General features: G+C 43.0%; 1 protein-coding gene across 2 annotated transcripts in view; it reads left to right on the top strand.

The window, feature by feature from the left end:
• me1 (malic enzyme 1, NADP(+)-dependent, cytosolic) overlaps positions 1–13593 on the top strand; it is a 79272-nt gene that overhangs the window by 55692 nt on the left and 9987 nt on the right. For both annotated transcript variants that reach the window (XM_088999282.1, XM_088999281.1), the window contains 2 exons: positions 1729–1832; positions 11985–12094. In XM_088999282.1, coding sequence (XP_088855408.1) covers positions 1729–1832; positions 11985–12094 — 214 coding nt within the window. The remainder of the gene's footprint in view (positions 1–1728; positions 1833–11984; positions 12095–13593) is intronic.

The following is a 13593-nucleotide window of genomic DNA, read 5'->3' as shown; positions in this document are numbered from 1 at the left end:
ATCTATCCAATTAGGAAATTTATAAGTATGAGATGGATTCTGGCAGTATGTTGTTCAAAATCTTATCAGATGAAAAATAAATTCCACATGTGTTTTAAACCAGGGGTCAGTTTACTGGATAATTTCTGGTAGAAATCACATAATCAAATTTAACCAGGCACGCCTTGCTTCATAAAAAACATCAACCAGCTACTCCCGTGCATTCCCCTTTTGAGATGCTACATCTCCCCTGATGGGTGCCAGCTGGTAAAGCAGATCTCTCTCGTGCCGGTACGTGCAAGTACCGGCCAGACAGCAAACAGAGCACCCACCAATAGTCTTTGAAGAGACTCAGACGAAAATAGTGTGCATGCATGTCTATATTTACACATATCTCTTTATACTGTATCCATGTTGTGTTGGCCAAAGGCGTGGCTACATTAGGTAGGGTTCTGTGCCTGATGCCAGATAAACTGAGCCTGTCAGAAGTTGTTGTGTATTATACCAAAAGACAGATTTCAGATGACTCCTCTGTTGCAGATCAGCTTCAATCCGCCAAATTTGTCATGTGTTTCATGTATTGTCTTATTGTGCCGGTCCCAAGTCCGGATAAATACCGAGGGTTGTGTCAGGAAGGGCATCCGACGTAAAAGCTTGGCCAAAACAAACATGCCGATTAAACCTCCGAAGATGGAGGACACTGATTCGCTGTGTAAGCCCTTAAAGGGAAAAGCCGAAAGGAAAAGAAGTTTCATGTATTGTCATAGCACCGCAGCAATGTCTATGGAGTTTGCACTGCTCAATGTGAATACATTTGATGCAAAACCTGCAAGCTTTTCTCATGGCCTTTCTCATTGCATGCGATTGCATCACTTTTGAAATGACCACCAAAGACACGCTGATATTAGTCCACTCTGGTACATCGAATGATCACGTTTTGCCTGTTTCGATTACAGTTAATCTTGGCCCACTCCTGCCTACGAGTGTCCAACGAATGCCTGCCAGGAAATAACTTGTCAGCCCCATATAAATAATATTCTTGTTTGGTTCTTGACCTCGCAATGGAAAGGTGGCTGCTTCTCACTCCATCATTTGCTTATTTTAGAACCACTGTGCAATTATATATTCAAAGTGCATGGGAAGTAAAAGGATGCCTTCTCAAGTGAGGCAAGAAAGCAGCTGCAAAGATTTGAGGATTAAAACTCTGAAGACCTTTCATCAAAGTTAATCCAAGCAGAAATACTGTATATTCATTTGAAAGATGTTAAGTTGCTGCCTGGTGGATTATGTATGAACATAAAACATGTATAGAAATCATTAAATTATGAGGGTGAGGCTTGAGCTTGTTCACATCGTGCTTCTCGCTCTCACCACAAACTCAAAGAACAAATTATGCATGTTGTGTGGGATGGCTGTACTCCAAAACAGTTGATTTATTTTACTATTTAGTAATCCATTAAGAAGGTGTGTCAACTCAGGTCCTGGAGGGCCACTGTAATGCATGTTTTCCAAGTCTCACTGTTGCAACACACCTGATTAAAAAGATCAGTAATCTCTGCGGAAGTCTGACATTGAACCGGTTCATTTGAATCAGGTGCGTTGCAACAGGGAGACTTGGAAAACATCAAGGACGGCGCCCCTCCAGGACCTAAGTTTGACACCTATGCATGAAAGAATCAATGTATCCTTTAAAATACACCTCCCGGTAGTTTCATATGTCTTTTATCCTCTTCATTGTGTGTTTTTCAGGCATTATTGCAAGATCCACTGTACATTGGGCTCAAGCACAAGAGGGTGCGAGGCCAGGCATATGATGAGCTGCTGGATGAATTTATGAAGGCTGTGACAGACAGGTCTGTTTCAATTAATGTTCCCACTTCCTTTTCACAGTCTGCCGCTGTGTCTTTCAGACATACCACTCTCTTAAGCCATTTGGAGCGTACTATACGTACTGTACAATATGTGATGTAGACAGACCCATTTTGTGGGATTCTACTGTCTGGAAAACAATTTACCACTGCATGATTGGACTTTTATGAGTGGAATTTTGGGTCCAATGCTTTTTCAAACCATAATACCCAACTTTGCTCATGATGATCAGAGAGACCTTATTGAAAAATGATCAGAGAGCCACTAAAAGCACCAGAACTATTGATTTCATTCACAGCAATGAAAATGCGCCAAAGCTTGAAGTTCATGTCCTTGAACACAAGTTTTTTGCATATTTGATGTATTTGGGTGCAGTTACGTATTTACTTTTTATATATATATATATATATATATATATATATATATATATAATGTGTACCTCTGTCAATGTTTTCCCTCCCACAAGGGGGCAGCATTTGCCTTTTGTACAGCCGCCCCCATTTCTGATGAAAGAAGAGAGTCTAAGGTTTATTACACTGCATTGAATGATTATGTGGTCCTAAAACTCAATATTCTGTGGGTCCTGCAATTTCAGTGAATATGACAAAAATTCCTCTCCATGTTGTGAGGGTTTGTTATGAATGTCTGTCAGAAGGAGTTTCAACTCCCACCTCCGGCAGAACTTTACACATGTCCCGGGGGAGGTGGGGGACATTGAGTCCAAATGGACCATGTTCCGTACCTCTCTTGCTGAGGCGGCAAATCGGAGTTGTGGCCGTAAGGTGGTTGGTGCCTGTTGTGGCGGCAACCCCCGTACTCGCTGGTGGACACCAGTAGTAAGGGATGCCGTAAAGCTGAAGAAGGAGTCCTATCGGGCCTATATGGCCTGTGGGACCCCTGAGACAGCTGACGGGTACCGTTTAGCCAAGCAGAATACAGCCTCAGTCGTCGCCTAGGCAAAAACACGGGCATGGGAAGAGTTCGGTGAGGCCGCTTCGAGGAAATTCTGGTCCACCATCCGGCGTCTCAGGAGGGGAAAGCAGTGCACCACTAACACTGTGTACAGTGAGGATGGGGTGCTGCTGACCTCGACTCGGGACGTCATGAACCGGTGGGCAGAGTACTTCGAAGACCTCCTCAACTACACCAACACGCCTTCCTTGGAAGAAGCAGTGTCTGGGCACTCCGAGGTGGGCTCTCCGATCTCTGTGGCTTGAGTCACCGAGGTGGTTAAAAAGCTCCTCGGTGGCAAGGCCCCGGGGGTAGATGAGATCCGCCCGGAGTTCCTAAAGGCTCTGGATGTTGTGTGGCTGTCTTGGCTGACACGCCTCTGCAACATTGCGTGGTCATCGGGGAGAGTGCCTCTGGATTGGCAGACCGGGGTGGTGGTCCCCCTTTTTAAAACGGTGGACCGGAGGGTGTGTTCCAACTACAGGGGGATCTCACTCCTCAGCCTCCCTGGAAAGGTCTATTCAGGGGTTTTAGAGGGTCGGGTCCGTCGGAAAGTCGAGCCTCAGCTTGTGGAGGAACAGTGTGGTTTCGTCCCGGCCGCGGAACAGTGGACCAGCTCGACACCATTGGCAGGGTCCTCGAGGGTGCATGGGAATTCGCCCAACCAGTCTACATGTGCTTTGTGGACTTGGAGAAAGCGTTTCACCGAGTCCCTCGTGGAGTTCTCTGGAGGGTGCAACGGGAGTATGGGGTACAGGAGCGCCTGATACGGGCCGTTCGGTTCCTATTCGACCGATGTCAGAGTCTGGTTCGCATTGCCGACAGTAAGTCGGAATCGTTTCCAGTGAGGGTTGGGCTCCGCCAAGGCTGCCCTTTGTCACCGATTCTGTTCATAACCTTTATGGACAGAATTTATAGGCGCAGCCAAAGCGATGAAGGGTTACGTTTTGGTGGCTTCAGTAAAGCATCTCTGCTTTTTGCAGATGATGTGGTACTGTTGGGGCCTTCAAGTGGAGCTCTCCGACTCTCGAGCGTTTCACAGCCGAATGTGAAGCGGCTGGGATGAAAATCAGCACCTCCAAATCTCAGACAATGGTTCTTGGTGGACAATGGTTCAATTGCGATTTTGCCTCAAGTGGAGGAGTTCACGAATGAGGGTGTGAGGGAGCGAGAGGTCGACAGGCGGATCGGTGCGGCGTCTGCTGTGATGCGGGGTTTGTACCGATCTGTCGTGGTGAAGAAGGAGCTGAGCCAAAAAGCAAAGCTCTCAATCTACCGGTCGATCTACGTTCCAACCCTCATCTTTGGTCACGAGCTATGGGTTGTGTCCGAAAGAACGAGATCCCGGATGCAAGCGGCCGAAATGAGCTTTCTACGTAGGGTGTCCGGGCTCTCCTTTCGAGATAAGGTGAGAAGCTCGGTCATCCGGGAGAGGCTCAGAGTCGAGCCGCTTCTCCTCCACATAGAGAGGAGCCAGATGAGGTGGCTCGAGCATCTGATTAGGATGCCCCCTGGACGCCTCGCTGGTGAGGTGTTCTGAGCATGCCCCACTGGCAGGAGACCCCGGGGACGACCCAGGACATGCTAGAGAGACTATGTCTCCTAGCTGGCCTGGGAACGCCTCGGGATTGACCAGGACGAGCTAGAAGAAGTGGCTGGGGAGAGGTAAGTCTGGGCTTTCCTACTGAAGCTGCTGCCCCCGCGACCCGACCCCGGATAAGCGGCAGAAGAAGGATGGATGGATGACAAAAAACCTGGCACTGTAGTGGACTCTTTTTTGCACATCGTCTGGCAGTGAATGAGTTAAGAAAGAACAGAAATAGATGGAAATCATAAGCCTCAGCTCTAATAACTGGGTAGCTTTTCAACTACAGGGAGCAGAAATGCTTTGCCCAGAAAGAAGCCACATGGATGGAAAAATGAATAATTACAGGCTCTGGGATTGAGTAAATGATTATAACTCTGTGGGCTTGTAAGTAATATACATGTTTATTTTTCTGACAGCAAGCATGAACCCAAGTATTTCATACTGTATAGCCATAGCAGCTAGATATACAGACGACTACATGTATTTTACAAGTAAAGGTAACTTTCAATTGAAATAATGATTTTATACACACACACACACGCACACACACACACACACACACACACACACACACACACACACACACACACACACACACATTTTTTTCTCATAAAAGTTGCATGCCCGGCACACGACATTAACCCCAATGGGAGAGTTTGCAGTTTAATTGCCAATATCATCCACAGACAATACAGCGAGTCTGGTTCTATTCTCGCAGTGTCAAACACTGTGTACTCTGCTGTACAGTGAGACCTCAATTTACGAACTTGATTGGTTCCCAGACATAGTGTGTAAGGTGAAAAGTGTGTATCTCAAAAAAAATTCCCATGGGAAACCATTAAAATGGGAATAATCCATTCCAGGGTTTCCATAAAATATACTTTTCAACTAAATAAGCCTTAAAACTACACACAACATAGCTTATTCTATGTATAATAAATGTGCTATCGTATTGTAATGAAAGAAATACACTGCATTGTATCATAAAGTCATTATATTTACATTTGTGATGTTCATTTATGGCTTGATGGAATGGCGTTGGAGGTCGAAGGTCAAAGGGAATTGCTGTTTGGAAAGAAAGGAGCATTACATGAGGACTGTAATTAAAGAAATAAACTGTGCTGTAAAATAAAGTTTTATTTACCTTTTTGATGGTCGTTGATGGCTTATGGAAGGAGAGTCACCTTCCATAAGGACTGTTGGTAACTTAACCTCTGGTGCTGTTCGGTCGTGTGCTTCCGCCGAAAATCACTCCGCCAGCCGTGGTGGGTGTGTATTATGAAAATAGTGCTTATTATAAGGTTTAATTTTCAGAAATTTGACGTTTGTGAGACGAAAAGTTTGTAAGATAAGGTGTTTGTAAGTTGAGGTCTCACTGTACTCCGCTGTGTCGCGTGACTGTCCTGATTTCAATGCATGAGGGATCGCTCATGACTGGACTGGAAAAGGCCATCCCACAACGGCGCATGAAAGTATAAATGCAGAGTTACGTCCAATTATATGTGTAATATAGCAAAATAACTCCAACAAAAAAACTGTACCCTTGCACATAGATCATTTTGCGCAAGCCCTTTGTCTCCTTGGCTGCAAAATTGCCCCAAGGTTGGGGTGGTTGGGGTTAAGGCAATATGGAATTCTCTGCTAAATTGTTTCTCCCTTCCCAATCCCTTTAAGGCAGGTATTGATTGAATGGATGGATGGGTGGACCGACAGAAGGTCTGGCGGGTGGAGGGGGACATCATATTAATGTTACTACAGCAGACAGTGACAGCTCAGGTTTTTGATATTTTGTGAGATTTTTGAATGCCAGATTTGTTTGTTTGAATGTCAAATTTTCCTTTCGTGAGTCAATGTTATGCTCAGGTACTGTCACAATTAACTCATTTGCTGCCATTCACAAATGTATTCGGGAATCGAAAAGCCTGACGTGGCGCGCCATTCCCAAATTTGTTCGGGTTTTCTTTTTTCTTGCGGGGAGGGGGGGGGTGTTTGAAGCCTTCGTCAGACCTTTGTCAATGTTTTTCCCTTGCAAGCATTTACCTTTTGTACAACCGACCCACTTTCAATGCAGATAATTCTCGAGCCAAGCAAAATTAACTATTTTTCTGATGAAAGAAAAGAGTCTCTGGATTCTTATGCTGCATTGAATGTTCATGTAGTCCTACAACTCAATATTCTGTGGCTCCTGCAACTTCAGTGAAAATGACAAAAACCCTGGCACTGAAGTGGACATATATTTGCACATTTTCTGGTAGTGAATGAGTTAAGGAGATTGTTTCGGTATGTCACATCTTTAAGGAGGTTGCGGACGAACTGAATTCACCTTGTGATAGAGAGTGTGAGGACTTTCCCACCAGACTTGACAGATGTTCATAATCTTCACAAAGCCCTGAACACACAGACAAAACAGCCTGCCTGCCAAATTGATTTGATTTTCTTTTTCTTCTTTTAGAGCAGCCAAAAACTGAGACTGGTCAAATTCAAATTACATTATCAGTGATGCTCACAAACATGAGGGTATAGTTTGAGGTTTTGGGTTTTACATCAACCATCTTGATAATCAGGATGTCATAATTCCAATCCTGCACCTGTCGCCCATCATGTTATCACTCGCAAGATTAAACAAAATGACTGGCAAAAATTGGATGAACCGGTTCATTTTATAATATACACTGGACATTGAAACCATAAACCCATGTATATTACCAAATGAACATTGTTTTTAGAGAAAGAAAGCCGGTTTTGGACTGAAAAATTGAGATTAGATCATTTACCATGGCACATATGATTGGTCGTTGCACGGTAGTTTGCCACAGCAGACTGGTGGGAATCACTGGTATCACATGTCAGATGGCCTCTATAAACATTGGATGACGCCAATTACCACGACTGAGCATGTGCGTCACATGCCAGCAGACAGCCAGCGAGAGCCCCAATAGATCGGCAGGTTCAAGAAGAAAAACTAGCCGTCAAATAAATAAATGACGATATTGAATATGAAATTAATTGTCGCCTATTTTGATTTCCGACGTAGTCGACGAAACATGGCAGTTAAAAAAAAAACGCAAGTTTCTGATGGAACTATGGAACTTCTTAATTTTGAAACAAGTCATGTCACATTTCCCCCCGCAAAATTGGGCAAATCTCTTGATTTGTTTGATTGGCTCATTTTGGTCACATGATGACAACAGAGGGCTACGTTCCCTGTAGCTCGTACGGATTTTATGTCTGTGTCGGAGGACACAGCCTGAATGTGTACATACTCTATTCCACAGAAATTGACCACGAGTTCAAATGAGAGCATGATTCAGGCAGGCTCCAGGCCGCAGTCCAGCATTTGAAGATGCCGCTAGATGACATCCGTTTGATTGATGGGTATCCAATGTTTTACAGAAAGGCATTAAAATGAAAATGAAATCAAATGAACAACACAGATGTCCTGCACGCACGCACACACACGCCACCGCACGCACAGCCTTAAAGACCCAAACACTCATTTTCACTGGCGAAAAACCAACACGGAGAAAGTTCTGAGAAGATATTCTGCTTTCACTTCAATCCCGCAACCTCACCAGTGGTTAGATGGTTAGAGGATTTTGGTCGAGATTTTTTTTTTTTTACGTTTCTCTGTCTATCATTCTGATATTTTTGTTCAAGTGACTAAGCTTCACTACCCTGTCATTTACCCCCCAAAAGATTAACCTCTACATTTGAAAAATGAAAAGTAGAATGGTTTGTCTGAACTGAAGCAGGAGAGGTGAGGCGAGGCAACATCCTCTTGCTCTGTAGATGGCCTTTTAGTCTTGGCTCTCTGTGAGCTTTGGTGACTTTACCAGTAGGAATCTCCACCTGCCAACGGTCAGTGCCCTGTTGTTGCTTTTCTGCATTTATGGCTGGACTGGAAAAGGCCATCCCACAACGGCGCATGAAAGTATAAATGCAGAGGCCAAACATAGTAAAACGTTGATTGCACCCTTCTTTGTCCCATTCTTCTTTACCATTTTACAGACAGTGTGCTTTTAGAGCTGCTGCCTGCTTGATAGAAAACATATTTTCTCCACTACGAGACTGCTGTGTTGGCAGCCAGGCTCACTATCCCAGAATTAAGCAGCAATTTCTCGCATGTGCCGCCAATGGAGAAACGGTCATGGCCCTTTCTTCGGGACATTTGTCTTTCATAAAAAGCTAACACAAAATAGCATTGAAAAAAAGACTAGAACAAATGTGTCATGAGCTATTGGAGCAGTTTGCCACTGTTTGCATGACCTTGACCAATTTCTTCTGTTGTCACAAAAACATGACCTCTGCTTTTTTTTATACTTTTCAAACACCTCTGCCCTTTTGTGCATTTGTGTTTTGCTGCTCAAGTTCAGAGAAATCAAAACAAGTCCCAACTTTGGTGATTTGGGAGGTTAATCTTTTCCGAACATGTACTCTACAGCAAAGATCCCTGAGTTTTTGTGGGAAAAAAAAAGATATGACACCAACATAAATAACTTCAAAGCTTTGTTTTCCAATTAAACCTGTAATGTGTGATGTTTTTAGTTTGGGGAAGGAGAATTTTTACATAAGCCACTAAAAGCTGAGATAACACAATGAAGTCTATTTATTTAAGTCTATCTATTTAAGTCTTTTTAAAGAAGCGGCTCGGTAGTCGAGTCGTTAGCACACCAGCTTCACAGTCCCGAGGTCGCCGGTTCACGTCCCACTCCGGCCTCCCTGTGTGGACTATGCATGTTCTACCCGGGCCCGTGTGGGTTTTCTCCGGGTCCTCCGGTTTCCTCTAACATTCCAAAAACATGCATGGCAGGCAGATTGAACACTCCAAATTGTCCCTCGGTGTGAATGTGAGAGTGACTGTTGTTTGTCTTTGTGTGCCCTGCGATTGGCTGGCAACCAATTCAGGGTGTCCCCCACCTAGTGCCCAAAGACAGCTGGGATAGGCTCCAGCACCCCCCGCAACTTTTGAAAGATTTTGCTGTATTTGCCAGCGTTTGATATCTTGACATTTTGTGTAACTGCTGAAATCGCGCACATGCAGACGGGATGTTGTACCAAGAATGATGAGTGGAAAAGATGAAATTAACCAAGTAAAGCTAGAAAGTTGCATCTTATGTCCCATGTGTCCCTTTTGTGCACTCAGTAACCTCATAACTTGGTAAACTGTCCACTGTAGTAACCACTGTTCATGAAAGGATTAAATATATTTTGAATTTCTGCAGCAGAAAATCATGACATCCTAATGACTGTGTGGATGACAACAAAATTTCTGACAAAATAATCATTTCATAGACCTCAGCTGTCCAACCGGTTGTGTGAGGTAAAATTCATGAAGCACAAATGCAGCAATAATAGGACACACACACACACACACACATTAGCTGCAGTGGTCACTTGCACATGTGCGATCGACTTTGGAAATTTGACACTGGACTGCAAGCACCATGGATTGTGTGACACCCATTTTCCGTTTCCTCCGAACTCTGTGAACCTACTTTCCAAAGGAAATAACAAATTTGCTTTCATCAGAGAACAGGATTTTGTGACCACTCAGCAGGAGTCCTATCTCTTTTTTTATTGTCTTTTGCCCAGGCACCTGACACTACTGTTGTTGTGACATTGGATTTTCCAAGGGTAAAGTGGAGTGGTTTGACATGAGGAATGTGACAGCTGAAACCCATATCTTGCATACAGATTTCACAATATTGAAATTGTCTGATATTGTGAATTTGGGATAACCATCCAAATTAATATGAAATAACACTTGGAACGTATCCCTCTGTGCGGTTTGAATGTGCACATTACATAAGTTTTTGAATAATACAAAATATTTTGTTTTCATTTTGTGTGTGTGTGTGTGGGGGGGGGGGGGTGTGTGGGTGCGTGCATGTGCATGTGCGAGAGAGTTTTCTTCCAAAATTTTCTCAAAGCCTATTTGGATAAAATGTGAAATATTATCAAACAGATCTATTAAAGACCTGGTTGACAAAGAAACTGAGGATTACAAAACCCCCAATATCAGAACTAAAATCTATCAAATTAAAAACAACAAAGCCAACAGCATTGTTATGTTTTAGCGTACCCAACAAGCGGCAAGTGCAAGTCTCCTACGAAGTCAGCTAGAATAAACTCCATGTAAACCTCTGTCCACACCACATTTGCGCAGTGTTTGGTAGCCCTATAGGAACGTGGGGAATTAAACTGTCAACTGTCCATTTTTCCCATTACTATGATCACTCTGAATTCTTACCAGGTAAATTGATTGTTGGCAAGGTTAAGAAAAAAGATGCCTCCAACTTGATTCACTTTTTTCCAACAACCAAGTGACTCATAGCCTTGCGTGCATAGTATTGTATTTGTCGACGGATTCTGATGATTAAAGCTAATACACATCAGTTGTCTGAAATGTCTTATGCCTATATCAAAGATAGCTGCCTCTTGGAAGTTTTTGTCACCACTGGGGCGATGATATTCTTGGCCTGGTTGGTTCACAGGAGTTTGTGGAGTCTTGCCTGGGAAAATATGTTTTGATGACCCAATAAAGTTAGTTGTTCATTGATGAAGGGGCGCGGGTTGGGGTGCCCACCTCCTATGTCCACTGCTCCTTCAAACTCCCTCTTTTCTACACCCCGATACAAACAACGTTTTGATGCTGGAGTTGAGCATCAGGTTGGATTTGAATTCTAAAGACTTGTTCGTTCATTCACTTATTCATTCATTCATTCATTCATTCATTCATTTTCCAAATGGTTTTATCCTTACTAGGTTCACGGAAAGTGCTGAAGCCTATACCATCTGTCTTCTGGCACTCGGCGGGGGATAGCCCGAACTGGTTGCCAGCAAATCGCTGGGCACAACGAAGCATGTGTGAGATCACATTCACACCTGCCATGCATGTTTATGGAATGTGGGATGAAAGCGGTGTACCTGGTGAAAACCCACGCAGGCATGGGGCGAACATGCATTTCGCTGCTAAGCCATACAATAACCAGTGGATGCGTCTCTTCAATTCTATGTGATTGACATTGGGTTAGCCAGGGGCAGGTCATCAGAATGATACCATTATTTAGGTCATTCTTTGCTTCCTCACCGTCGCACCAGATCTTGAATCTTGAAGAATGTAAACATTCTGTAAATTAATGAACAGAAGGGTGCTTTTACTCGCTGTTACATATGATTGGGTGTCTGAGGAGCAATGAACATTGCTGGTTGCCCTTTTTAATTTTTAGGAATTGACTTTTTGTCTTCTTTTTCCTGTGCATCTTTAACCTCTGTTGAAAGTCATTAAAGGGGTCATGTTGTAATTCAAACCAGTGTCCATTGTTTTTGTGGCTTTATTCCTTGTAACGTTTTAAATAATTTTGTTTTTGGGACGTGAATTGCTCTTATTTCAACGATGGTATGATTTACATTTGCTCTACACATGCACAAATTTGAGCTCCTAAACTTTTAGGACCTCAACTCCTAGATGTAAAACTCAAAACTGTGGTATAGACTGCCCTCCACAGGCCTGCATTCCAGCATCACTCAGGGTGTTTGGACAACCTAAAATAAGATTATATTCACACATTTTAAAATGCATCCTTACTTTTTGCAGATATGGAATGGACTGCCTGATTCAGTTTGAAGACTTTGCAAATGTTAACGCCTTCCGGTTGCTCAGCAAGTACAGAAACACGTATTGCACGTTCAACGATGACATCCAAGGTAGCTGGGCACACAAAAACTGCTTACCTTTTGACTCCTAATATTTTTTATATACTGTATACAACTCATCTGACTACACTTAAAGGACAACCGACGTCTCCGGACAAGTTGTGTCCATAATTTGTAAAATGGCTTCAAATGACTTCTACTGAGCGTATTTTAATAAGATTCCACCGCATATAGCTATATTCTACGTTTTAAGACTTGCGCTGAATATTCAGGAAGTCTTGTTTTTGAATTGGTGACGAGTCCGTACGCTACGTCACTAAAGGAACGCCCATGACCGAAAAAAAAACACACATTGTAGCAGTCCTTCCATCACGTCAATGTATTTTGATGTACTTGTTTGGTCTGAAAGCCTTGTGTTGCACCCAAAAGCTGCCAGAAGAGGGCATCCAAGCTCCATATAAGGAATTTATCAGCCTGTGGAAACGGAAATGGCCACAGGAGGTCGCCATTTTGTGCCTCTTTTCTGGGACGCTACATTGCAGTCCAGTTGCCTCAAAATGAAACAGAATAAATTCTTTAATCAATTGCAAACATGTATGCTTTCCTCTTCAGAATTATTTGAATCATATTCATAACTGGATGTGTAACAAGAAAGCATATTCTCCGATTCTGAAGCCATTGTTTTGATTCTCCAGCAATGCCAGACGTCTTGGCGTGACGTCACGAACTGGGGGTGGGACTTTCTGAAAATGCCCAATTCGCAGCTCAATTTTTTGCAGATTTTGGACACTTTAAGTCATTTTTATTTGTGTTTTGCATTTGAATAAAAATATCATACTGCGTGTTTTGGGTATTTTAGATGCTATAAAACGTTTTTCTGATGTCAGTTAAGAAACAAAAAAGTGACGTCGGTTGTCCTTAAAGTTATCCAGTACAGCCGGGGTGTCAAAGTCATTTGACACCCCGAATGTGGGGAAGCCATTAGAATGTTAAACCCCCTCCACATATGACATCTAGAGCGCACAACAAATTAGTGAATAACTAGTTTTCAAATCTGAAGTCAAGAAAAATGACTGTTCTTGTGGTTTACATCCAAAAATATGACATTTTGGTTAGGATTTTGGCAAGCATCATGGAATTTCAAGTTTGATTTGATTTTGCGGACTGAAAAAAATGATGTGGCGGGCCGGATTTGGCCCCCGGGCCTTGACTTTGACACATGTGCAGTACAGCGTTATATTCATTTTATGACATTTCCTCAAATGTGATGTCAACCACTCATCAAAATGAAGTAAATGGATATTTCAGATACACGTATACAACAAAATTATTCAATACAAGATCTTCAGAAAATGTCCACTTCAATCAATTGTGATGCTCAATTTTGATTACTGTCAAAGTGTATTTCCAATACCCAACCGAGAGGTTTGTAAATGTTAATTTTTGGCGGGTAAAAAACAGACAGTTGACTGGTCAATTGGCTGATGAAACAAACAACAACAAAAATACACCCAATCCCTCCCATCTCCACAGTGCATTTCCAGTATATA

Source organism: Hippocampus bargibanti, linkage group LG06, assembly GCF_051943395.1.
Source record: "Hippocampus bargibanti isolate YZ-2025 linkage group LG06, ASM5194339v1, whole genome shotgun sequence".
Classification (NCBI taxonomy): Eukaryota; Metazoa; Chordata; class Actinopteri; order Syngnathiformes; family Syngnathidae; genus Hippocampus; species Hippocampus bargibanti.
The sequence above is the reverse complement of the archived record's forward strand: the minus strand, read 5'-3'. Positions and strand labels throughout refer to the sequence as shown.